The 27,213-nt window shown below is 38.0% G+C and overlaps 1 protein-coding gene across 7 annotated transcripts in view; it reads left to right on the top strand.

Moving 5' to 3' along the window:
* The first annotated feature begins 450 nt into the window (after positions 1-450).
* ppp1r13ba (protein phosphatase 1, regulatory subunit 13Ba) overlaps positions 451-27,213 on the top strand; it is a 40,809-nt gene continuing 14,046 nt past the window's right edge. The window contains exons 1-5 of one of the 7 annotated variants that reach the window (XM_089120217.1): positions 451-639; positions 4,870-5,074; positions 12,311-12,458; positions 14,314-14,433; positions 18,739-18,809. In XM_089120217.1, the coding sequence (XP_088976343.1) occupies positions 12,311-12,458; positions 14,314-14,433; positions 18,739-18,809 (339 nt within the window). In that variant the 5' untranslated portion in view covers positions 451-639; positions 4,870-5,074. Of the gene's footprint in view, positions 640-4,869; positions 5,075-9,036; positions 9,247-12,310; positions 12,459-14,313; positions 14,434-18,738; positions 18,810-26,238; positions 26,753-27,213 lie in introns of those variants that run through there. The other 6 variants (XM_039672491.2, XM_039672483.2, XM_039672458.2 and 3 more) reach the window with 6 other exon arrangements.

The following is a 27,213-nucleotide window of genomic DNA, read 5'->3' as shown; positions in this document are numbered from 1 at the left end:
GCTTTCTGCAAAGAGCCAGCTGGCTAAAAAGCTTTGGTGGAAACACCAAAACCTGTTGACTTCTAAGTTCTAACTATTCATCCCAGTTGTTGCTGTACATCTACCTGTGCCAGTTATTAGATACTTATTCTTTAATTTATAGTTGTCAGATATTTATATTTAGCCTACTAATCTACTGTTTCATAGTACAAAGTTTTCATTGACGAGTTTTCGGACACTGTATATTCCATTATCATAATTCCATATACTAATCTAATGAATAGCTTGTAAATAGTACATAGGCCTACATTAGAATAAAATAAGTAATGGACTAGTAGGATTATAAAAATGGATAAAAAAAAATGATTTGTGTAAATTAATGTTAATACGGCTTGCCATAAAAACCTGCGCAAACCATCGAAGCCACTGGATTGGGACTCGGCTGTGACGTAGTCCTAAATGACCCAGTTCAGATGGCGCATCCTTTCACCACATTCACATGACCAAACTTATAACAGGCAAAGAGCGTGAATAGCAGAATTAATCACTGAACTATTTGTCTTCACTTCTGTGGGAGTTAAAACAGGCGCCTGCTTATTTATTTATTTATTTTTATCTAGATCTCCCGTTTGATATCGCCATTCTGCAATCATGATGCCGGTAAGTTTGTGACAGCTGATGGTACTTTACTAGCGCTCAATCTCAGAACTGTCATTCAGCATCATGACTGACAGCTCTGTCAACATTCATTCATAACTTGAGTAAACATTGCGTTGGACTGCGGAATTCCGGTAGTGTTATCATGAAGGAATGCGACTCTTATTTTGTCAATCATAGTTAGGGAAGCTGCAGTCATGCTGTATTTTGTCAAGTGCCGGTGTAGTATGGATTTTAATATAAAGTTATAGGTCTCGTTTTATGAATATAGGCCTATCTGTTATAATAATCACTGTTAGAGGTGAATTCAGGGACACTTTTTCCAAGTCATCTCAATGGCAAAAAGTGTCCCAATCATTCTGAATTCACCCTATAGGCTACATGTTAACACAACTGTAAAGGTGGCTTCTCAGATTTTGATTTAAATCAGTTAATTGCTAACTCTAAATAATACTACAGTAAATTAAACACTTTTTGGACATATTGGACACCTAATCCACTCTGTATTTTTGTCCTATTAAAATAGTTATTTGTTCAAGTTCAATTTGAATTTGAACAAAAACCTATTTTAATGGTATTTAGCTACATTATGTATTTCGTTCCTACTTAAAGCTTTATAATCTAGTATCACTTTGCTTTATTTGATGCACACTTGGTTTGATATTGTGTGTGTGTGTGTGTGTGTGTGTGTGTGTGTGTGTGTGTGTGTGTGGCCTGGGAAACCTTACATTATGGGGACAAAATGAGTCCACAAAGATGGCAATATTCAAAATGCGTGTTCTTGTGGGGACATTTTTTGGTCCCCATGAGGAAAACTGCGTATTTTTTGTAAATGTAAAATTTTCCTGTGATGGGTTTAGGGATAAGGTTTGTGAGGATCGAATTTCTGTTTGTACAGAATCAAAATCATTATGCCTGTCTATGGAAAGTCCCTATAAAGTGTGTGTGTGTGTGTGTTTGTGTTTGTGTATATGAAAGCAATTTTCATTCATTTTCACTCAACTGAACTTTATATGCATTGTAATCCCATCATGTTCTTCGTCTATAAAGGCAATAAATGCAAGTCCCAGAATGAGCGTGGTGTTATATTTAATTCAACTGCTCAGGTAATATTAATTGTATGATCCATTTCAGGGGTGGTTAAAATTGTGATTTAAGTTCAGTCAGAGCTTGAAATGTATCTTCATATTTTTCCAATACTGGATTATTTTCCTTTATGTTCCTTGCGTTTATAAGGATTGTCCCGCCAATTAGAAAACATTGTGTTTTGGACTAATTTGACTGACATTTATTCTACATTCTTCATTTCTTTCTTGTATTGTCATAGTTTCTGAGTGAGAGTGATGCAGCAGTGGCTGTGTTGAATGAAAACCTTAGCCTGCGGAGAGTATTTTAAGACGCTGTGCGGTGAGCTGTGGAAAAGTTGTCAGAATTCCTAAATTGTGACACACTCAGGGTTGTGTGCTTTTAAATCCCTCACACCCTAAATCCCAGAGCACTTTTTCCCAGCCATTGCACCGAATATTGTTAGGGAAGAAACTGTCATTTTATGGTCCATCTCCATGAGGCAGCAGACAGTGCCCCTCAATAGAAGACATTAGAGCACAGATTACAGGGAGAGCTAGATGGGGTCAAAGATCAAAGGTGAAAGAAAATAGCATCCTCTGTACTGAAGTTAAACCTTTTCACCTTTGCACGCACAGTCACATTTAGAGTTAATGGACTGCACACGTCCCCTGTGAATTACACAGTCAAGCGATTCCTTCACTTTTGACAGCATGTTTTGCCCTGTTTGCTTTCATGAGAGCAGTGGATAAAAATCGGTTAAAGTTAAATTCCAACTCAGACATGTGCGATTGGACCTCAGGTCTTCAGATTGACATGTAACTAGAAAAGTACTAGAGCTTAGATTCAGTTAGTTAGTTCACCCAAAAATGAAAATTATGTGATTAATGGCCCGTCAGTGGGTTTGTGATTTTAATGAATAGCTATTAAGTAATTGAATCATAAAAATTGTATAATATATCATTTTAAAATGAAAACAATCAAAATAAAACACCTGCACTGAACTGAACTTAATTTTATTATTATCTATTATCTATTATTATTATTATTGACTTTAATTTCATATTAATTTTATTATTGCTCTAACCCATCTTAAATTCTCATGGGGCCCTTTAAGTAAATACATAGGTCAAAGAGGTTCAGCTGACGTTCATTGCATGCAAATATGAAATGTCGAGAATTTGTACATTTTAATGTGTTTGAAAGACCAAATCCTTTCATGGTTACATGGTTAATTGACTCACCTGGTGATTATTCAATAATTAATGCATTCATCAGGAGCTGATTAGAAATGCAATTCTGAGAAAACAGAATTAAAAGTGAATTGATTTCTGTAAATCTGCAGTGTTCAAATGCTTTGTGCGTGTCTCAGTTTTTCAGTGATAGGCATATGACTAGTGGCTGGTCTGTGTGTGCAATTCCACAAACCTTTAGTCTGATCACAAGTATTTTAAAACATAGTATAATCTTCTTACAAGTACTTCATTTTTGGGAATCTAATTACGTAATCCAGATAACATGTAATCAGTTACTACCCAGCACTGAGATTATAGTATAGGCTACACATAGTATTTATAAATAAATGTGGATAAATTGGGTCCTTAAACATTAAAATATATAGCCTTCTTTTGAATTTTAGGATGGGCTCCGTCCCATGAAGATGATCATATTTGGGGGTCTGTGGCATCTACAAGATTGAAAACCCCCTGCCCAAAGTAAATGCTAGCGAACACATCTCATCGTGTGTTTTGGCCTGTCCTTTGCACTGTGGCAAGCAGAGTTCAGGCTGTGAGATTACAACTTCATCTGCACTCAGAACAGAGAGTGTTGGCAGCTCAGGATTTTTAATACGTCCCACATCGCTGTTGTAAGCAGCTGAGCCAGAGTGTGCTTTAGTTATTAGAGTCCACGCTAGTGTCGCTCACATCTCCCCAGAGCCTCATTATTGAAATTGCGACCTCATGGCATTGCCACAGTATTGCTGAATCTCTAAGCCTGCTGAGGGAATCACCTTTGCATTTATGGGTACTTTGATTACATTGTGACTAGTTCTGATCATTTATTATCAGTCAGGTTGTGGTACATTTATGATCTGAACATGTCTTATACAGTAGAGTACAACAGTTGGGTTCCGGAAGTAAAAACTTTTTCTCCATAAGGAAATTGATTTTGAACCTTTAAAGATAATTTTATGAGGTTGTTAATCAATTTTTTTTTAAATAATTGTGTTTAACAGTTTCCATTACCCTTCAAATTGCACAAATTGAAATTGCGTCCAACGGAAACACGTCAATTTCGCAAAAACACCCATTTATCGCAAAAAAAAAGTTTTTACGCTTGCATAAGGTGGTTACACTCACCTAAAGGATTATTAGGATCACCATACTAATACTGTGTTTGACCCCCTTTCACCTTCAGAACTGCCTTAATTATACGTGGCATTGATTCAACAAGGTGCTGAAAGCATTCTTTAGAAATGTTGGCCCATATTGATAGGATAGCATCTTGCAGTTGATGGAGATTTGTGGGATGCACATCCAGAGCATGAAACTATTCCTATTTTCTATTGTAGTACAGTATTTTTAAATGTATTACTCCAGTCTTCAGTGTTACATCGTGAATCATTCTAATATGCTGCCCAAGAAACATTTCTTATTATTATCATGTTGAAAACAGCTTTTTAACCATGATGCATGTTTTTCAGGATTATTTGATGAATAGAAAGTTCAAAAGAACAGCAATTAATTATAATAAAAATCTTATGCAACATTAATTATAAATGCTTTTTGTGCTGAATCTTTGCTGAATAAAAGTGCAAATGTCTTTCAAAAACACATTTGAACCATAGATTAAATATATAGTTATAAAAAGTTATATGAATAAAAACATATTGTTCGTTCGTTGCCTCTTCCATTTTCATCTGACACTATTCCAGCCTGCAAGCTCATAACCTCATAACGCCAACCAATGTTGTTGTGATAAAACTTTGACTAATGATTATCGATAATGAGTAATAGGCTGGTGAGTGCTATGAATGCTTTCTGCAAACTTGGAGTTACTTGTGATGCTTTATTCTTATTTTTCCAGTTTCCTTTAAGTGCTTTTCCTTGCCTTTAAATCTCCAACTGAAATGTGAACTCCAAACATTCTCTCTGGTCTGTTTTCAAGCTCACTGGGTCCAGGTGTCGGCTATGAGAGCGAGGAGCTGTCAGGGCCGTTAAATGCTCAGAGATTGAGTGTGCTGTTTACTGCCGTTAACTGCACTTAATTATGCAAGTCTTCCAGCTGCAGTGTAGTGAGACGAACTGACATGTTTCCGTGGATGCAGTCGTTGCTATGGACACCCTATTGATGGCACTGTACAGTAAATCAGGTGAGCGTTCAAAGTGTCAACAATCCCACAATGCTTTAGCTGAGGGGGCATGTCCCATCCGCATCAAATGAATAAAAAACGCTTATATGTTGAGAAATGTGGGTATTTAGCTGATTGACAGTATTATATATTTAGCTTGTCACAAATGTGTTTCATCATCTTTTTTTTAGGATTTTACATACAGAAGCGTCCTATTTAATGCCATGTTGTTACAAAGTTACAAAGTTTTCCAGTGGAAACTGGGCAGCTATACCCAGTCAGAGCTCTATTTGTCAGGACCGCCCGACTCGAGACCCACACTGACAAGGCCTGTCTGTGTCCTGAGATTTATTATTGACAAAGCATTGAGTGCTGCGACTACACCTCCTTCTTTGGAATCAGAAAACCTTCTTCCCTTACTTAGATACTGTACATTCGTCATGGAGAGAGATGAACAAAAATGCTCAGTCAGTGTTTCAGAGGAAGAGGTTGTTAGTTATTAGTGGTTATAATTATTACTCTCACATTTTTGGTTAGGGTTTTTCCACAGCTTACTTTTCTAAACTGGTAGATATTTGATTTTTGTTTTGATAACATCCATCTAGCAGACAATAAAAAAAAAAATCACTTTTAAGGATGGATTTAATTCATATATATTTAGATTTTGGGGGTGAGCTCTTTAATGTGGTCTTGTCCGCAACCACATAGCAATACGCTAGTAATCACCTATGCTAGCAAACACCTAGAGGAATCTGAAATCGCCCTCTAAACCCTTATTCACTATTCCCTATGTTAGTCCACTAATACTATTCTTTTGTAGGAGTGAATGAAAACGAGTGAGCGAATCTGGACCGCCATTGAGCGTAAATCGGTTTTACTCTCGTTATTGTGGTGCATTGTGGGATTAAATGAACCCACTCAATAATTAACTACAATATATATGGCCGTCCCATCAAATAGTGCCCTATTTGAGGATGTAGGGGTTGATTTCGGATTCAGCCACAGACGTCACGCCCACAGACTGCTGGCTGAACTTCTGATGCTTATGGTACACTCAGCTGGTAACACTTTGTCAAAGTTGTCATCTGATTGGTTAAATTCTCCAGGATGTTCGGAAGACGTGTGTGTCGTTTTCTTTAATGGTCCGTCTGGAAACAAATATGTTGTGAAGCCGAACCCCTCATGGAAGAAGAAAGCCGTCATGTTTACAACTGTGACAATGAGTGCTTAGTATGTTTTATGTACAATTCGAGGCATAGACTCTTTAAAAATATGTCCAAGAGTTTTACTCAATGGTGGTCTGCTATTGCAGGGAGTTACGCAACCACTTAGTAACACTCAACGCAACCATCCAGAACACCCTTAGCAATGCCAGAACATCCATGGAACTATTTAGCAACACTCTGGAAACCATCTACAATAGAGTGCAAGTACGGTTCCAGAAGTAAAAACTCCATAAAGGAAATTGATTTTTGAGCTGCACTTTTTTCTGTTAAAATAATTGTGTTTAAAGGAGCATTTCAACCTTTTCAACATTAATCTTTATTGAAAGTGGATCATATATGTAGTCAAAATGTAAAAGAATCTTTGAATTTGGCGCCCTCTTGACCGAGAAAAGACAGAAAGTAACCGAATAAGGGCGCATTTGTATGTAAGACAACAACTCCCACAATGCACCACATTGCACAGCTCTGCAAGCCACACCCACTAATCCGGAACTGCGCACACATCAGAGAAATCACTCTTCCGTCTACAAGGCTAACGTTAGCTGCCACCAGAGTTTGAAATTCTTTTCACACAAAATTTCTAGTTAGTTGGCTGTGGCGAGCAGGACGATCAAGGGCGAGGGACGTAAGAGGACGGCGCAAGGCCGGTGGCGTGAGTGATAATGAAAGACACCCGTGTCATGAGGCGCGCGCCGGTCTCGCGTCTCTCATGGAGGAGAGAAAGCATAAAATCAGGACGACGGCAGGTCGAGAGAGAAACAAGCCTGATTTTATGATGTGTTTTGTTTCTGTTGTGAGTAACGTTACAGCAGTCGTCAATGAGGGGCTGCTGGCTTATACTTTCGTTTTGTATTTGTTCATTTTACTATAAAAATGTTTAAATGTTCACCGGTTCCCGCCTCCTTCTTCCCACAACAACAAACCCTGTTAACGTTACATTGGCAAACTCATAAGTGAATTACTCCTCGTTTGTATTTTATTTCTATATGGTAAATTACTGCATGATACCTGGATGTTCAGTCAGGCCAAACATCACAATACAAACGTCCATGTGCTCGTATGATTCAGAGATTTCGTTCAGGAGAAATTGCCATCGTTGAAATTCTCTGCTGCAGACAGACTCCATCTGTGTCCGTAGTTCACAGCGAGAGCACATGCACAGCAGTCTGCCTCAGCTCGAGCCAGTCCGGGCTCCTCGAACGCGACAGGCAGCCGCCTCCGGTTCCTCCATCAGTCTCAGCTGCTCTTCACTATACTGCGGCTCGTAAAGATAGCCACGAACATCAGATTTGAGCAGCAGAATTTCAAAATCCTCTTCTTCCACATCACGTTTAGTTTCTTCCATCATTATCATACTTCCTATCTCCACAGCGCTTGTTAGCTTAGCTTCCAAACAAGATGGCTGATATTGATTCAGTTTCTGCAAGTGAAGTCCCACCCACTGATCTGTAATAGGTCTGTAGGGTGAGTGGGTCCCACACCCTGGAATAATAATGAGCTAATGTTTGTAGTCTCGACATATTTTAATGAAATATGACTTCCTCCTTATTATGACGCAGGAAGTAAAACATTTAAATCCTTATTTCTCCCATCTCAGGGGAAAATAAGGGAACAAACCATGACCATTCAAAAATATGACTGAGTTTCTAAAAATACAAAGCTTAATGGGTGAAGTGTCCCTTTAACGGTGGAATTCCTGATAAAAAAACTACATTACCCATGATGCTCTACAGTAAATTACACCAATCAGAGAGTCGAAAAAAGCTAAACATGCCAAAATAGCTATTTAGTTCTGCCCACTCCCATGATGCACTGCGAATGACATAATCGAGTCGATGTTTCTACACTCTCAAAATACTGAAATGTTTGAATATACCGGTATATATGCGTATTTTGCAGTAAACTTAAAATTTATTGTTTTTATACATGTAATCAACATTTGTTAATGAGTTTTATGTTTCTCCATCGTTTTCAATTTGATTATGCTGTTTGCAGTGCTTCATGGGATTGCAGTTCTTTTCCTCACTAAAAGGACCGTTAAGGACTTAGTCTTGTACATTTGTATTTTGTACGATTTTCTAAATCTTTTTTGCTTCAAATAAAAGTTTGTAGTGTCGTGATACACCTCGTAGTGGATTGGCTTGGTTTAAATCCATATGGGAAAAATGAATGGGAAAAATACTTCCGGAACCAGTGCCGCTGAAAAAGGGGCCGGACGCTAATGCACTCTATAGAACACCCTAACAACTACTTAGCAATGCTCTGGCAACCATCCAGAACATGCTAGAAACTGCTTCACAATGCCCTGGAAAAAAAGTGAAGCAAAAAAAAAAAAAAAACATTTACCAAAGATTTAAATTTGTCTATAATTTGAATGGATGATCAGCAAATTCTAAAGCTGATGTAAACGCCAAGTTCACTCTGTCAATCTGTTCCGCACGCTTCTTAGTTGGATAACTTAAGTGGCACGAGCATGACCTCCTATGGCGACCTCAGTTCAGGGAAGTGTGTGTTTTTCCCCTCTATCAGTAACATGTCACAGGACTCCCTGTGTTTTGTCATCAGATACTTCTTATCTTCCCCTGGCACCTCTGCTTGTCCAGGAGGGAATGCAATTTGGGAGAGAAAGCTTGCCCACCCTCCCCTTTTCCAAATGCCCCCAAAACCCCCCTCCCCTTCCTTGACCACTCTGTAGTATCTACTCTCACACACACTCAGTCAGACAGACAGTCAGGCACCCACAGTGAGAGAGAGAGAGAGAGAGAGAGAGACAGACACACTCCAGCTCCCCAGCGCCTGGGCTGCCCAGCTCCAATCCATCAAGCTCAGGGCTCCATGAGGAGGTTCATGGGGATGGTTCTGCGCAGCCTGGTCAGCGCCTCCAAGGGCAGGCCGTGGCTGCAGAAGAGAGCGCGGGCGCAGGAGAAGGAAGACCGGAAGCTGAAGGCCCCACATGGGTTGACTAAGGTGAAGATCTGGAGGGCTTAAAGACGAGCAAGATATAGGGGCAGACAAGGAGACGCTGACTATAGAAGTTCAGGCATTTGTGTACAGCTTAAAATAGCGAGACATGTCTGGGACATGGATTTCAGAAGACTGACATGTGTTCATGTGCATGTGTGAGTGAGTAGAGCTAAATGGAGTCTTGCTATAGTTGGAATGGATCGCGGATATGATGAATCAAAGGTTGCTATTTCACGCACATGATTGCAGCATGCTGGGATATGCTTGTTTGTTTATTGCACGCTAGCATTGGACACGTTGTGGTAATTCTGTTGGTTGTGACAGACTAATTATCTTCTCTCAGTTTGTGAAAACAAACAAGTAATATGTATGGAATGAAAGTCTAAGCATTTTCTGGTATGTTGCCTCCTTCCATTGTAATTTCAGATGCTTTTTGTTTGTTTGTTTGTTTGTTTATACAAATTGAGGGATAGTTAGGTGATATTATTTTCTTTGGTAATAAAAATGCTAAAATTGTATAGAATCTGGAACATTAATTTCTTTTACATGTCAGTGTTTCCCTACACATACAATTTGTGAATATTAATACTAACAATGAACTGCATGATTTTTACAGCATGTGTTAAGCTTTGTTAATGTTAGTTGATTGAAAAAAAAAAAGTTTAATGTTTGTTCATGTTAGTTCGCAGTGCATTAACTAACTTTTGACTTTAAAAATGTATTGGTTAATGTTGAAATTGACATTAACTAAGACTTAGGCTGTAGAAGTATTGCTTTTTACTTTTTAACTTATGTTAATAAAAGAACCCTTTACTGTAAAGTGTTACATGCAATCAACATTTAAAGGGATAGTTCACCCCAAAATAAAAATTCTGTCACTTTCATGTCATTTACTCACTGTCATGTCGTTCCAAACCTGTTTGGCTTTTTTTATTCTGATATTTTAAGAAGTGTGTGTTTTTTCCATAAAGTATAATTAAAGATATATTGGTTTAGAGTCATTGTATTGCCTAAAAGTTCTTCATTTTTGTTCCACAGAATAAAGAAAGTCATACAAGTTTTGAATGACATGAATATAATTTTTTGGAAGGGAACTTTCACTTCAATTCTGTTTGATTTACTGTAAATGTTTGTCTTTACTCATGGCTAGAGTCCAGTTAATGAATTATTCATGTGTAGTCTTAGCATGATTTGACTTTTTTTTTTTTTTGGCCCAGGGCTATTTTAATATGAAACCACGTGACAATAAAATTCCAGGCAGCTGTCCAGGTCGGGATTATCCGCTGTCTTCACAGATCACAGCAGCATTTCCCTTTCTGGATTTGTTTGGCTTCAGCCAGTGAAACAGTTTCCTTAGCTCTCTGTTGCCACACGCTCGCATGTTTGCACCCCGTCCTAATCAGATTATTATAGCTCTGCCCTGTAATCCAACCCTCACAGAATTTCTCTTTCAATCTGGGTCTTGCTTGTTTGGAGGGATTGTGTTACACTTTTGAAGTAAAGCCTTCATTCCTACCCGGGGTGGGAATTGAATTCAGAAGGATTTATAAGATGTACAGTATTTAAATGTTTAAGTGAAGTGAAAGGAAACTGGATGAAGGATACATCAATGTGTTTGCATTTTATTGGTGACCTGTGTAATAAAATACACACATTACCCAAAATGCCTTGTACCTACAGAGATTTATTTCAATCATTTATCTATTTGTCCGTCTGTCTGTCCATCCATCGTCTGTCTATCTGTCTGTCTGTCTGTCCGTCTATCTGTCCGTCCATTGTCTTTCTGTTGGTATATCTATCTATCTGTCTGTCTGTCTGTCTGTCTGTCTGTCTGTCTGTCTGTCCATCCATCATCTATCTATCTGTCTGTATGTCTGTCTGTCTGTCTGTCTGTCCATCCATCGTCTGTCTGTCTGTCCATCCATCATCTATCTATCTATCTGTCTGTCTGTCTGTCTATCTATCTGTCTGTATGTCTGTCTATCTGTCTGTCCATCCATAGTCTGTCTTTCTGTCTGTCTATCTGTCCGTCCATTGTCTTTCTGTTGGTATATCTATCTATCTTTCTGTATGTCTGTTTTTCTGTCTGTCTGTCCATCCATCATCTATCTATCTATCTATCTATCTATCTATCTATCTATCTATCTATCTATCTATCTATCTATCTATCTATCTATCTATCTATCTATCTATCTATCTATCTATCTATCTATCTATCTATCTATCTATCTGTCTGTCTGTCTGTCTGTCTGTCTGTCTGTCTGTCTGTCTGTCTGTCTATCTGTCCGTCCATTGTCTTTCTGTCTGTATATCTATCTGTCTGTATGTCTGTCTGTCTTTCTGTCTGTCTGTCCATCCATTGTCTGTCTATCTATCTATCTATCTATCTATCTATCTATCTATCTATCTATCTATCTATCTATCTATCTATCTATCTATCTATCTATCTATCTATCTATCTATCTATCTATCTATCTCTCTGTCTGTCTGTCTGTCTGTCCGTCCATTGTCTTTCTGTCGGTATATCTATCTATCTATCTATCTATCTATCTATCTATCTATCTATCTATCTATCTATCTATCTATCTATCTATCTATCTATCTATCTATCTATCTATCTATCTATCTATCTATCTATCTATCTATCTATATATCTATCTATCTATCTATCTATCTGTCTGTATGTCTGTATGTCTGTCTGTCCGTCCATTGTCTGTCTGTATGTCTGTCTACTGGCTGTGTTGTCCTTCCTGAAGGTTCTTTCAATATGTTTTGGTATGTTTGGAGATAATAGAACAGGCATAATGATAATTGGCAGTGTATAGAATAAACAGGCAATTTACTTGATTTCAGCTCAAGTTTTGAATGTCTTTTATTTAGCTCTCATTCGTCTTTGCAACTGGCACTCATTTGATGTGACGGTTGTGGCCCAGACCACTGGGAAAGTTAATGTAAACAGCTTGAGAATTATAGCAAGGCAAGGAAAGATTAAGGAGAAGCCTACGCAGTCAAAAATGAGAGGCTACAAGTTTACTAAAACACAGATGTTATTGTTTCCTCTTTACAGATGATTCTGACTGTATTTCTGAGTGATAATCAACAGTTGCTGACTGAGGTGCCCATTACTCCAGAGACGCTCTGTAAGGATGTGGTGGAGTTCTGTAAGGAGGCTGGGGAGAGCGGCTGCCACCTCGCCGAGGTCTGGAGAGGCAAAGGTACGGGTCTACAGCACATACAAGCTTTTTTTTTTTTTTTAAAGAAAGGAATAGTTTTATTCAACAAGGGTGCATATTAAATTAACCTAAAGTGACATAAAACATTTTTAATGTTACAAAAGATTTTCTATTTCAAATAAACACTGTTCTTTTGAACTTTCTATTCATCAAAGAATCCTGAGTGAAATAATGTATCACGGTTTCCACATTATTTGGAATTTAAGTTTTATGGATTAGTTTTTGAAAAAAACAAAATCTTATTGACCCCAAAAGTTTGAACAGTAGGGTATTTTACCTTATTAAAGACCAAGCTAAAATATAATTAGTACATGTGACTTTTGTTTGACTTTAGGCAGTAAATAACAATCAGCACAAAGTCTGGAGCATTTTCATCTTCCTCTGTCCAAGAACCACTTTATTAATGCAGAAAGAAGTCATCTGGACTTAGTGTTTGCTTGATTAGCTTGTAAGTGTTAGCATCTGGCTAAATGACTTACATTCAAATGCATTAATTCAATCCGAAAAAAATTGAAAGAGAACCATAACAAACTCCTCTCATGAAGCGCAATGCGTTATGCCCTATATTAGCTAAAAGAACATACAGTACATGAATGCATACTTAGAAAATCCGCAACAATTAGTATAGGCCTACCAACCAGGCACCTTTAACATTCTTTTTTCAACTTACATTAATATAACTTAGTATGCAAATCTGGATACTGTATTTTTCAACAATGTAATGCTATAAATTAGATATCAAGTGCCTAATTCTTTATATTAATTGTTTATTTTTAAAATCATGGTTCAACTTTGTTTCCCTGATTTAAAAAAAAAAAAATCTATGCACCCTGAGTCACATAAAAATGGCTGAAGACCATCCAATCAGATTGGAGCTTGCCATTTTGGTCAACTATTTTTGTGTGAACTATGAACTAGTGTTATTTTAGCATTATATATATGTAATTAGTGTTTTGAGTTAGCTTAGCTAGAGATAGCATTTTTGGAATTTAGCTTTACATTTATTTTAGGTTTTAGTGCTTTTACTGAATCATTATATCAGTTAATTGCCAAGGCAACATTTATAACACCTAATAAAAAAAATTAAGTTTACGTTTTTAGTCTTTATTTACCTTATTTACTTTTTACTGTTTGTCTAATATTTGCTTTAAGCTTTATTTTCGTATAATGTGATGTGAGGTCTGTAGGCGTGCCGTCTGAGGCTGAGACTAGTGTTTATTTAACATTACACAGTACTGCAAAGTGATATAGTACTTTCTGGTCCAGTCTCATGTTTTCAACTCTTTTGAAAATCAAGGATTTGTCAGTGGACTCATGCCATATGATTTCTACATGGCAGACAGATACAGATGTACTGCTCAGCTCTTTTACATCACTAAATAGCACTGAATGGAAACGTTCATGGACCAGATCCCACAGAGAAAGCAACGCTGTCCATCACAGAACAATGACACCCTTGTCAGAGTTTGTCCTAGACAGTGGATGGGAGCATGTTGGACAGAACGTCTCAGGGTCAAGGCTGCAGCCTCTAGGTTTGTTTACATGGCTCTTGTGGGCCTGTTATTCCAGTGACCTACAGACAGCACGCGGCCTCACTGTCAAAGCCAGGAAAGATAGCCCTCAGCAAGGATAGCCAGACCTTTTTCATCTGGACGTGACACCATACTTTGCTGTGGGGCTGTTGTAATATTCCTTTTGAAGTTTTAATACCATGTGGACTCGTTTAAAATAGAGATGTATTGTATCATTTTTGACATTGACATCCTCTCTGCTAAGTGTAGAGTGCAGGGTTTTACAGCCTGCCTGAGACAAAGAGTGTTTGTGTTCTTATTCACAGAGAGAGCGATCCCTTCTGATCAGCTGATGTTCGAGCACCTCCACAAATGGGGTCAGAGGAGACAGGAAGTGAAGTTCTACCTGCGACACGAGGAGTCTCTCATTGCAAACTTTTCTCAAGGTGCGTAAAAGTGACGCAAGACTGGCCACGACCACGACAGTGCATGGTTTCTATTACCATTCAAAACTTTGTGGTTCTTAACAGGCTTTTATAGTTTTAAAGTAAGTCTCTTATGCTCACTATATTTGATCAATATATAGTAATATTGCGAAATAATATTACAATATTATTGTTGTTTAATTGAATGTTTTTAAAAATGTAATTAATTCCTGGGATGGTAAAGCTGAATTTTCGGCATCTTAAGTGTTACGTGATCCTTTAGAAATCATTCTAATATGCTGATTTGGTGCTCAAGAACATTTATTATTATTATTATTATTATCTATCTTGAAAACAGTTGTGCTGCTTAATATTTTTGTGGAAATCCTGATGCATTTCTTTTAGGATTCTTTGATGAATAAAAATGTATTTGAAATAATAATCTTTTGTAATGTAATAAATATCTTTACTGTCACTTTAATTATTGAATGTGTCATTGCTGAATAAAAGTATTCATTTGTTTAAAAAAAAAATCTTACAGACCCCAAACTTTTAAACAGTTTGTACTAATATGAAACTATTGTATCATATTGTATCAAATATTGTCTAATTGGCCATGATTGTGTCAAGTTTCGTAGCATTATTGATTTCAGGACAGACAAATTACGTGTCGCCTGGCATAATAAATATAAGATTTGAATGAATTAAATGACTTATCTGTAGCTTAAAGGAGTAGTTCACGTTTAAAAAAAAACTTTTACTGATAATTTACTCACCCCCATGTCATCCAAGATTATCCATGTCTTTCTTTCTTCAGTCGAAAACAAATGAAGGTTTTTGATGAAAACATTCCAGGATTTTCTCCATATAATGCACTTTACTGGTAACCAAACGGTTCAAGGTCCAAAAGACAGTTTCAGTGCAAACTGTTCAAAGGGTTTAAACGATTCCAGACGATGAATAAGGGTCTTATCAAGCGAAACAATCGCTCGTTTAAAAAAATAAAAATAGCAAAGTTTGAGTTTTATAAGCTCAAATGCTCGCCTTGCTCTGTTATGTGATGCGCCTTTGTGACTCTCCTGTTCAAACTCGTTTATCAAAATTAACAAATCTTTTTTTGAGTCATTTGGTTCATTCAATGTTCAAAATGAATGAATTGACTCGGAAAAAGATCAATTCATTTTGATGAATGAGTTCGAACAGGAGAGTCACACAGAACAGCTTATAAAACTTAAACTTTGTTATTTTTTTTTAAATGAGCGATCATTTCAGTTTATAAGACCCTTATTCATCATCTGGAATTGTTTAAAGCCCTTTAAACAGTTTGCAGTTTGCACTGAAACTGTCTTTTGGACCTTCATCCGTTTGGTGCCCAGTAAAGTGCATTATATGGAGAAAAATCCTGGAATGTTTTCATCAAAAATGTTAATTTATTTTCGACTGGAGAAAGAAAGACACGGACATCTCGGATGACATGGGGGTGAAAGAATTATCAGCAAAGTTTTTTTAAAAATGAACTACTCCTTTAAGCTAAAGTTATAAATGGGATTCGCGATGTGATCAGTGAATCATTTCTATCAATCAAGTTTAACTCCTATTAAAGCAGCACTTTGCAGGATTTCCGTTTTTTGTCAAACTGTGACCCCTAGAGTCCCTGTGGAGTACTTGTACTGTCGTAAAAAGCACTCACGCAAAGCACAACAACGAGTGGCGCACAACATTCAACCCAAAAATAGTCATATAACAATTGCAATAACTCCAAAGCTATTCAGTTAAGGTAGAAAAAAAAACTGCATAGAGCTGCTTTAAAGTTGCGATCGTCTTTTCTTCCCTATTGTGACGTATATTGGAGAGAAACGGCTTCTTGAACAAGAAAAAATGTAGGGTTGGACTTGATTTTGTCCATCGTAAATTGATTGGATGATTGGTGGTTTGCTGTTGGCTGAGCTAACGCCAGTGAACACATCATCAGAGAAGAGAAGAGATGTTGTTGAAAGAGGGAGGGAAAGTTATTTTGATTAAAGATCATGAGGTTACACATGAATAATAAAAGTATGTAAGTGCACAGATAAATTATTTATAATAAATACTGCAATATGTCAAATTTGATTTCATGTCTCTATTAACTATATGACATTTATTTTTGTGATGAATAACTTTCTATTAAACCTGTGGACTCTGATCAAACTCTGATTCTTTCAGTTGTTCTTTTAAGTCAGAGTCCTGTCAGCCATGGGCTTTGCAGAGTTTTGCCTCTGCAGTTACGTAACTAATCCTCTTTTTGTGTAATTGGTCTCCCGCCTTCTTGCCCTCATTTCTGCACCTGAGACAGACCACAGCTCCATCAGACGAGAGACGCCGATGGTCCGAAGCATGCATTCCCTTAACAGAGAAGTGTAGACTTTGAGTTTTAATATGGGAGAAAGCATCATTATTAATGTTGCTCATACATAGGGTAGTGATTCGAACTAGGGTTGCATGATATCAAAATAATATGACATCGCAATATTTGGCATTTCTGCGATATGAAAAAATACAGGAATTTTCACCAAATTGCTTGAAGCTCTATTTGGAAATAATGAATCATTCTAGAATGCTTGGAGTGATTTTGTAGGTGTCACGGTGCAGGCAAGGTGACGTCATACACGTGTGTATCATGTGTTCAGTCTATAGGCGCTTAGTGTTTCTTTATTAAAGTGACGTTGCCAACTACTGGCCTGGCATGCATAATACAGCGTTTTTATACGTATTCGCTGATGTGAACAGGGATTGTTTTGACAACATTGTTGTCTGTACTCGGAAATACATTTCCATTTTTAGTACATCGTTGTTGTGTGAACTCAAAGCCATGGCTAAAATTACAAAACATGCTCCTCTAAACTTGATTGATAAAAATAATTAGCGATATAGCGATACCCATTGTTCATGGCTAAATGTAACACAGTCTCATCCCAAGACGTCATATAACTGACGTCTTGGGACGTCTTTTGACCATACGTCAATATCCGCCTTTTTAGGGCCCCCTTAAACGTCGGTAGATGGCGATCCCGGGCCGTCATACAACTGACGCTTTACCTTTAACGTCAGTTAGGTGATGGGTTAGGTTTAGGGGTAGGTTTAGGTCTGGGGTAGAGTTAGGATCCCATAACCTCACCTACTGACGTTTAAGGGGGCCCTAAAAAGGCGAATATTGACGTTTGGTCAAAAGACGTCCCAAAACGTCAGTTATATGACGTCTTGGGATGAGACCGGGTTGCTAAATGAGGAACCAAACAGGACTCAATAATTGAACATATATTGAAATATTGAACATAATCAATTAACCAATTAGTAGCAATAGAAAGGAACTAGCAACTGGAACAAAGTCAACAGGAACTAAACACTGGAACTTAAGAGTCCACACATAGAACATAACCTTTACAGAAAACTGGACAAAACACTCAAAATGATTAAATGAAATTTGCAAACCATCCTTAAAGACTGCTTTTTTGGTTGAGAAAATTATTATGTTTATAAATAAAATAAGAAATATATTGTAATAATGTTATTTTACTCTAGAATAAAATATGTTTAATAATATATAATAATAATATATTGTATTATTTTTTAGTACAACTGCAAAACTACAATACTAATATTTAAATTCTACAATAATTTCTTCATTCTCAAACCATCAAGTTTTTATTTCAGTTTATTATTTTATTATTTGATTTAATTATAACAATGCACGAAAACCCCACTGTAGCCACCTTGTAGTAACGCACTGGCAACATTATGGCTGTAAGTTTTGCATGGAAAGCAGCACTCATGTATGTAGTTCATTGTATTACTATATTCTAAATTAGTCTGTGAGAGCAGAGGGCGGTCAGTGGGATTGTGTACAGTCCTATCACAGGCGGCGTGGTCCAAGAAGGTCTAGGTATATCCAGAGCCTCTGACAGGATTACACATAATAACACAGCCCTGGATTTAGAGAATTAAGCCCCTGCTTATTTATAGATGGCAGAGCTGAGAGTGCTGGTGAAACAAAGACGCACAAAAGAGAAATGACTGGAGGTTGGTAAACGTTGTCAAACAACCTAGGTCTTGGCAAAGAGTAATCAGGGTTAAAATGCCAGCCAAAATCCCACTGCTGGATCACATGCTCATTAAATGGAAAGGTATCCTTTTCCTTCCTTTTTCAGCTATACGTATGAGCGTGGTTATATTATTTGAATGTTTTGTTAATATAAAAGTCCCATGCACAGCTGGGAGTTTGTGCACTCTGCAGCCGTTTCGACTTTGTTCAAGTGCACGGGTGATGATGTAATCTTGTTTTATTCCCAGCAGGAGGTCAGACTTCGGATCAGGCCGACAGGAAGAGCGGGGGGAACTCGGACAAGCCCTGCGAGAACGGGGTACGTTCACATTCACGCTGTTCTCAGTCACATGTCCCTTCTGCACTGTTTATGGCTGGAAACGTGTGCTTCTCACTGATGCTTTAACTACGGAGCTAAAACACAAGTTCGGCACTTAAGAGGTCTCAGAAGTCACTCTCTGTGCATTACATGTGTGTTTCTCTGTAGTGTTCATGTTTCAAGCCGTAAAAGCACTCTTTTGATGTAAATCTGCATTCATTTTTTCTTTTTTTTTTTTGGAGTGAAAGAACATGTTTTAAAAGGCTAATGGACCTTATGTCTGTTGGCCTTTTTTGAGAAAATTATGCACTAATTTGTGCATGCTCTTTCTTCTTAGATAATGAAAAGATAATGAATTTTGAATGCATGTTGTCATATTGTCCTGGATGTTGAAAGCACAGGCATTTCACTGATTACTGTAATAGACTTTTACCCTTTACATAACATGGGCTCATTATAAAATGTTATGGAAAACTTTGAACACTAGTCTTTAATTTACATTCACTCAACACTGATACGACACTTTTCGTTAAGTATGTGTTTCACTGAGTATGTGTGTTTATCAAAGCTCTGGAGGAAAAGATGTTCTCAAGTTTTCTATCTCTTCAAATTTCATTTGCATTTGTTGTTTGTATATAATTTAGGTTGGACTGAAGACAAAATATTGTTTAATCCAAATGGTAAAATTTTTAAATTAAATGCACATTTACAAGTGCCAGTATCTATTATAGAAGATAGGGCAAGATTATTTGTAAATGTTATGACTTATGACAACAGTCTTATTTTAGTATTATTTATATACTATTACAGTTTTTATTAATCTTTTGAGTTAGTTTTTATTTTTCAGTTTTCGTTTTAATTTACTCAAATTTAATTTGATTCATGTTGGTCACTCTATAGCTTTTTTTTGTTTTGTTGTAATTTTAGTACTTCAACCAGCCTATTTTATTTTATTTTATTTCTAACTTTCGTCTAAGTTTTTTTATTTCATATTTTTATCTAATATTTATATTTTAATGGTTCATAATCTGAACATTTTTAATATTTTTAGTTTTGGTTTCAGTTAAAGTCATCATGAAATCAAAACTGACCATATTTTCTTTGTTTGCACACATTTCTAGTCTTGTGGAGAACACTTAATCCACTTAAAAATAAAACTTAATTTGCTTTTGCTCTGAATGGCCTTTCCTCTCTGATGACGTCAGTTTGATGGCTTGGTTTGAATATCCTAAACCACTCCCCTCCAACCATCAGTCTGCTGAGCGAGGGATGGAGAGGAGGTGTGCTAAAATAAAACCCTGCCTTCTATTCAATTTTCCGTTTTACTTGGAAATCACAACACTGAGAAAGTCGGTTGCAACTTCCAGTTCATGAGGACTTTAACAATAACAACACTGCTTCAGATGATTTGGAACATAGAAAGTGTAGGCTAAAGAAAGTTGTTCAGTTTTGGAACAGTTAAATAAATGCTGGCAGAATTTTACAGTTCCTGTTCCTTTCAGGAATCAGTTCTGACTGTTGCCATTCAATTACGTTCCACATGAGAGGCTCCAGTTGGAAGTTAGAAGTTGAAAGCTTCACAGCAGGGATCTTGTGTGCAATGTGCTGATAAGCTCCAGTCCCACACCACAGTCATTTGCAGCAGATTGGTTCACGTGGCGGACACAGGAAGTGTTAGAGAAACAGAATACATAGGTTTCCCTGTTTCCAAAAGAGCACTTGACGACATAACACTACCTAGTTTCCGTTTGCTTGCTATTCCAATCCATATCCAAAAGAGGTGTTCTTTTTTTTACGAGATTAAAAACACACATCTACATTTATCTGCAAGTCTCCATGTCAGTATTTTAAAGAGGCCATATTATGCCCTTGCCTATTCGCACGGGACTCAATCATGCCTCAAACCTTTTTTATTTTCATATGCCTTCAGCTAATATTGTGATGTTTACATGCAAGAAAAAAACGACTACAATCGAAGCGTTTCAGGGAGTTCTGAAACAGTGCTTACTGATCTTTTGTTTTTGGAGTGAACTTTGTGCTACTTTGCAGACATTTTTCATGCTCAAACTGCATCATTACACAATAAAGAACATGTAAAAATGCATGATGGTTCCTCTTTAATAAAAATGAAATTGATGTATGTATAATCCAGATGTCCAGATTGCTTTACATTACACAAGACAGTAATCACAAAACGGATAATGGCGCAGCACAGCTATTGAACAGGTGGTCATTGGGAGCTTCCCAGCATCACCGGTTATGTTATAAATGAGTGACACACTCACTGCGGCATCCTGATATGCGCCCCTCCCCGCGTCCCATAATGCAGCTGTTATTAGAGATAATCCAGGCAGCGGGGCTTCTCTTTCAGGCAGTATCATATGATGATATTTTAATTACATCCGGCCAATAAACTTTAGGACTTCTGAACTCCTGCGCTGGCCTGATTGTATACTCTTACTCTAAAACTGTCAGCGTAATATGCAAGTCTGAAAGTGTGCTCTACTTTAAACCAGGTCAAAGGGCCAGAAAGCAAAATATATAGCTGCCTGTTCAGCACACCAAAAATTTCTCCCTCCCCTTGATAATACAGGAGAGCAGCTGAGAATGACTGTGTACATTTGTACATTTGACAGTCATGTATTACCGTGATATAGTCTGATGCTGTTTTACTTCAGGGTCAGAATACATCAGACTTTATTCAGGATGTCTTAGGTCATAATGCACATGCCAATGTAAACCACATATTTGGCATTGCTTGCATATACAGGGGTTGGACAATGAAACTGAAACACTGGCCAATGTCGGAGGTTTCACATCTATATGCCTGGCGGCCAATCTTCAGAGTGAAGCACGGGTGGATCAGTGATGGTTTGAGCTCCAATATCATGACAATCCTGATTGTATTTGATGGACACGACACTGCCGAGGACTACCAAACCCTTCTGGAGGATCATGAGCACCTGATGCTCAAACCGCTCAAACCGCATGATCATGCACCAACACACACACAGCAAGACTTGTGACAGAAGGGTTTGATGAAGATGAAAGTGACGTTGAACATCTCCCATGGTCTGCACAGTCACCAGATCTGAATATTATTGAGGTGTTTTCGAGGAGCGAGTCCACCAGCATCATATAGTGACCTGGACACTGTTCTGGAAGAGGAACGGCTCATAATCCCTCTGGTCACTGTGAAGGACTTCTATCTGTCAATTGGTGCTGTATTTGGATGCAAAATGAGGCCCTTACCATTCTAACAAATTATTGTGTTGTAAGACCAGGTGTTTCAGTTTCATTGTCCAACCCCTGTATTTGCTGAGAGCTAAGATGGATGTATACTACCGTTCAAATGTTTTGGATTGGTATGGTTTTGAATGTTTTTTTTTTTTTTTCAGGATTCTTTGATGAACGTTCTTTTAATGCTTTTTAATTTTAGATAACCCATCTGCGAATGACATCTAGCAACAAAACCAGTGGTTGGTCTCTTTTACATTTACTTGAAGTTAAAGGGATAGTTCACCCAGAAATGAAAATTATGTCAGTATTTACTCACCCTCATGTTGTTCCAACCCCGTAAGACCTTTGGGACACGAATTAAGATATTTTTGATGAAATCTAAGAGCTGGATCACCCCATACTAGTCCATAGGCTTCTTGAGGGATTGAAACATGCCGACCTCGAAAAGTTATTAAAGTATTAAAGTATTTTTTTTTGCACAAAAAGTGTTTGATAAACTTAAGATCGAGTCAGTGTAGTCACTTGGACTATTTTAACGATGTCTTTAATAACTTTTTGAGGCCAGCAAGTTTCTATCCCTCAAGAAGCCTGACTGGACTAGTATGGAGGAGTGATCCAGCTCTCAGATTTCATCAAAAATATCTTAATTCATGTTCCGAAGATGAACAAAAGTCTTATGGGGATGGAACAACATGAGGGTGAGTAATTACTGGCAGAATTTTAATTTTTGGGTGAACTAACCCTTTAATCTCTGTAATTGGGCGATTTTTGGCCAAAATAAACTGCAATCTGGACAAGACTTTAATGCTGTTAGTTAAAAGTCTGGCTATGCTGGAATGTAAAAAGTTTAGGCTTGGTTTTAAGCTTTGTCTCTGAGCTGTCTCTGTTTTATGCTTTGCATTTAAAATGACAGCTTTCCAAGACCCATGACCCCAATTTTTGTCATAAACCGCCACTTAATTAGTGGACACTTTTATCTAGAACAAATCACAGTGCATCAACTGTAGGAACAGTCCCACTTCTGAAACCTTAGATGCTTTGTTCAGAACAATTATTATGCATATAATGGAATGCACATTTTTGTCCGGTTGTCCTCTTCCAAACTTTTGTTTTCGCAGAACAAAGTCATTGTTCTAAAGATGCAGACCTTGCCCCACTCTGATACCACTATCATTGACCTTCCCTCTCTCCTTTTCTGCCTCTGCTCCTGTAACGTTCCCTGTGATGATGCCATTTCGGTCGTGCTGTGCTTCCTGCATGCAGCAGAGAAAACTTTATTAGATAATCAAAATTCACCGTAAAATGCGATTAAGAGTTCTGCGGGAATGCAAATGCTTCATCCGTCGAGATGAATGCTTAGCCTTTGAAAGTTCCCAAAGATCTGTGCATGTTGTCCCTAAGGGTGCTCTGCATAGTCATGAAAGAGCAATGTGTTTCTGCCTAAATGCAGCTCAACAAATAAACGAATGCTGTGAATTAAACTGCCATTGCATTTGAGGATAGCATAGGAGCATGTTCTAAGGTTGTGTTCACAATTGGCAGGTTTTGACTCAGGTGCGAACGCTATTTTAGTGCGATTCATTTGAATTAAGTGTGAACAATGCCATCCGAACTCTGGTGTGCTCTAAACAGGTGGACCGAGACCCCCCAAGTGGACCGAGACGGTTCTCTTGAGTCTTTTGGTCTGAACCACACTGTCAATTTCAAGATGGAACCTAAAGATACGAAACAAAAGAGGCCTTTATGACGTATGTTTTGCTAAAGAACTTGTCGAACATCCAAAACAATGCTGTGTGCTTGGCTAAATGCAGAATTTGTTGCATACATATGATGGTATATGATGGTGCTGACAACTTGTGATGAGCTTTTGTGTAAACGCAACAGATTCTCATCCCAGGACGTCATCTAACTGACTTTTTTGACCATACGTCAACATCCGACGTTTTAGGGTACCCTTTAACGTCAGTTAGATGAAGCTATCCTAGGACGTCATCCAACTGACGCTTTACCTTTAGCGTCATTTAGATGGTGGGTTTAGGTCTGGGGTAGGGTTTGGGTTCGGTTAAGACACGTCTCATAATCAAAGCCCCATTGAGCATCAGACTCATATTCTGACTAGAATATGAGTATGACGAAGTCTTGATAGAATTATATGCTTTGTTGCAATTTATGCTTTGCATTTAAAATTACAGCTTTCCAAGCCCCATGACCCCAATTTTTGTCATAACCCGCCCGTTGATACAATCACTTATTTAGTGGAAACTTTTAAACAAATCACAGTGCATCAACTGTAGGAACATTCCCACTACTGAAACCTTAGATGCTTTGTTCAGAACAACGTTTGTTTTCGCAGAACAAAATCATTGCTCTAAAGAACATGGTTTTCTGATGCATATTGTTCTGTGTGTACGCTGAAGTTGAGAGCACAGATTTTGGCCTGTGGCACTGGCTGTGTTTTTCAGCATATGGACATATGAAGGTCAGTCATGATGACGAGTGAGCGTGGTCAGTAAGAGCTATTAAAATACTGAGTGAGCTAAATGGCTTGCTCAGCGTTATTATAGCACTTATAACTGTGCCCATTTCTGTCCAAGATACCTCATCCTACTGGCACAAAAACTGTCTTGTTAAATTGGTCGTCGCTGTTGGAATACTAATATGGACTTGCCACATTGCCCACATCATCACATCCTGCTGATTCCGAAAGACATGCATTTTTATAATGTTGCATTTTAACCCATCGTTGCTTATTGAGATATGACAGCATTTTAATTTTAATGGCAAAAACATTACAAAATGCACCTTTATGATGCGTACCGTATGCATGACATTATAGTGGACATGTACCATGGTATTTCTTTTTTTAAGTAAGAGTAGTGCGCCTCTTAAAGGAGTAAAATGTATGGTGTCAATGTATCTACTATGGCATTTTATGTAAGTTAAATTGACGCGTTTCCTTGTTAAATATCATTTCATCCGCGTCCTCTTGTGCCCTGTAATTCGTGGCGTATTTTAAAGCACATGCATGCTGTAAAGTTGTGTCATAAAGCTGCAAACATTGTTGTCAGATTCTCTGGAGAGTCACGCATCTGGGAGTAAGAGAGTGCGGGGCAGCTGTGGCGCAGCACGGGCAGTCTGACAGCGGCGCTCCCGGGAGAGGAGGGGTCTCTCTCTCTCTCTCTCTCTCTCTCTCTCTCTCTCTCTCTCTCTCTCTCTCTCTCTCTCTCACTCTCTCTCTCTCTCTCTCTCAGATTTTGTCTCTCTCTCTCTCTCTCTCTCTCTCTCTCTCTCACTCTCTCTCTCTCTCTCTCTCTCTCTCTCTCTCTCTCTCTCTCTCTCTCTCTCTCTCTCTCTCTCTCTCTCTCTCTCTGTGTGTGTGCGTGCGCTGACTGATTTCCGATTCGCGAACCGCCTGACTCGGATCATTTGAACCGAATCATATCTCTAATCACCTGTTAAATAAATTATTGGCTGTAGAAAATTGAAGTAGTCCTAGATTCTTTTTTGAACATGAACATCATCAGTTTTTTTTATTTATTTTAAATATAATTATTTTTTAACAGTGTCATGTTTCGGTTTTTACCACTTACCACAACTTAATCATCACCCCATTGCACCACCAGCATAGTGCAGTCAATATCTATAGTCAAACTGCTTGGAGTCCAGTAGCATCTGTTAATGAACATCCGATTGGTGGGGTTTTAAAAGTTGTATTTCCAAAAGTAAGCGTTTCCAAAAGTAAATAGTTTGTAAGTTTGTTTCAAATAATTAAATAAGACCACGTGTTCTCCCTCATAAAGGTTAAGAATCACAATTCTTTATTATCCCACTGTAGCCTATCCAGCAGAAAGCCTATTCATAATTTAGTGTTGATGCTCTAGTTGTTAGCAATGGGATTTGTTTTGAATGTTGGTGATAGAATTTCCCATGATAAATTCAGTTGGGATTGTTGTATCAAGTATCAAGAAAATATTAAGAAAAAAAAAACTAATAGGCCTATATCTGATGCTGATTATTTTGAGCAGTTGGTTTCTCTCAGCTGTAGGCTAAGTGTGATGTTTAGAATCGTTTAAATGAATCGGGTAGACCGGTTTTGTGAATTTGTTCAACCGACTCTGAAAAGATCCGACTCAAAAGAACGATTCATTCAGGAATCAGACATCACTACTGCAGTCTACTCTCCGGGCAGGAGAAACACGCACACACATTAACAGCAAGAGAAGTGCTTGCACGTCAAAATTGAGCCTGAGGGGGGGAAAAAACTTACGCAGTCTCCATCATCACAGATTCACGTTAACATTTTACAAAGGTCACGCCTTTCTTTCCAACAAATGAGTGTTTGATGTACTGCAATTCCTTATCAGAGTCACTAACTATATGTATAGTAAGCAAAAACACGCAAGTCAGTCGCGCGGATGACAGCCTGACTCATCGCTAATGTGCTGGGTGACTTCACTCCTGCTTTTTGGAGAGAGGATTGCGGCTGTGTTAGTGTGACTCTGGGGTCTCATAACGAGCACAACACCGCATACTACAGCTGCACTGCATCCGTCCACCCAGTGCCGATGCTTTTCTCGGAAACGCGCACCTGACTGCTAGAAATGGAGTGGAACCACGTCGAGACTGTGCAGGAATTCACTGCTGAAGGACAATGCAGCAAAATTAAGGTCCGATCATGCAGAATAACCTGGGACTCACACCAGGTAATTCCCGCGCCCCCCCCTTTTTAAAGTGTATTCTTAAGCTTTAGTCTGTGTAGCATTGATTTGGGAAGCACAGAATCGGTTTACTCAAATTTTCAGACTGTAAATGTTTTGGAAGAAAGATTGACCAGTTGTGACAAGTGTCAAAGTGTTGGATAATACTTTGTTGTAGTTATATGAGCTGTTAGATCACAGCAGTAGGCTATGTAAAGGGAAGGGATACTCTTACCTGACGTAGGCTAATTGGGTATTATTTGACATGACATTTCAGACAGTGAGTGGCGAAATGCTGTTGTTATAGGCTACTTTAAACGGCATTTTTCTAATACTGTATGGTAATTATTATAAATGCAGTTTTTGTGATCTCACGATTTCTGTGCCTTTCTGTGTTTTCTGAGCCTACTCTTGATCTTGTATATAAAAACCCCATAAATCTTAATGTTGGGGAAAAAGTTTATGTA

The sequence above is a fragment of the Pimephales promelas genome, chromosome 15 (genome assembly GCF_988280905.1).
Source record: "Pimephales promelas chromosome 15, fPimPro1.hap1.1, whole genome shotgun sequence".
Lineage (NCBI taxonomy): Eukaryota > Metazoa > Chordata > Actinopteri > Cypriniformes > Leuciscidae > Pimephales > Pimephales promelas.
This window is presented reverse-complemented; position numbering and strand designations above follow the sequence as displayed.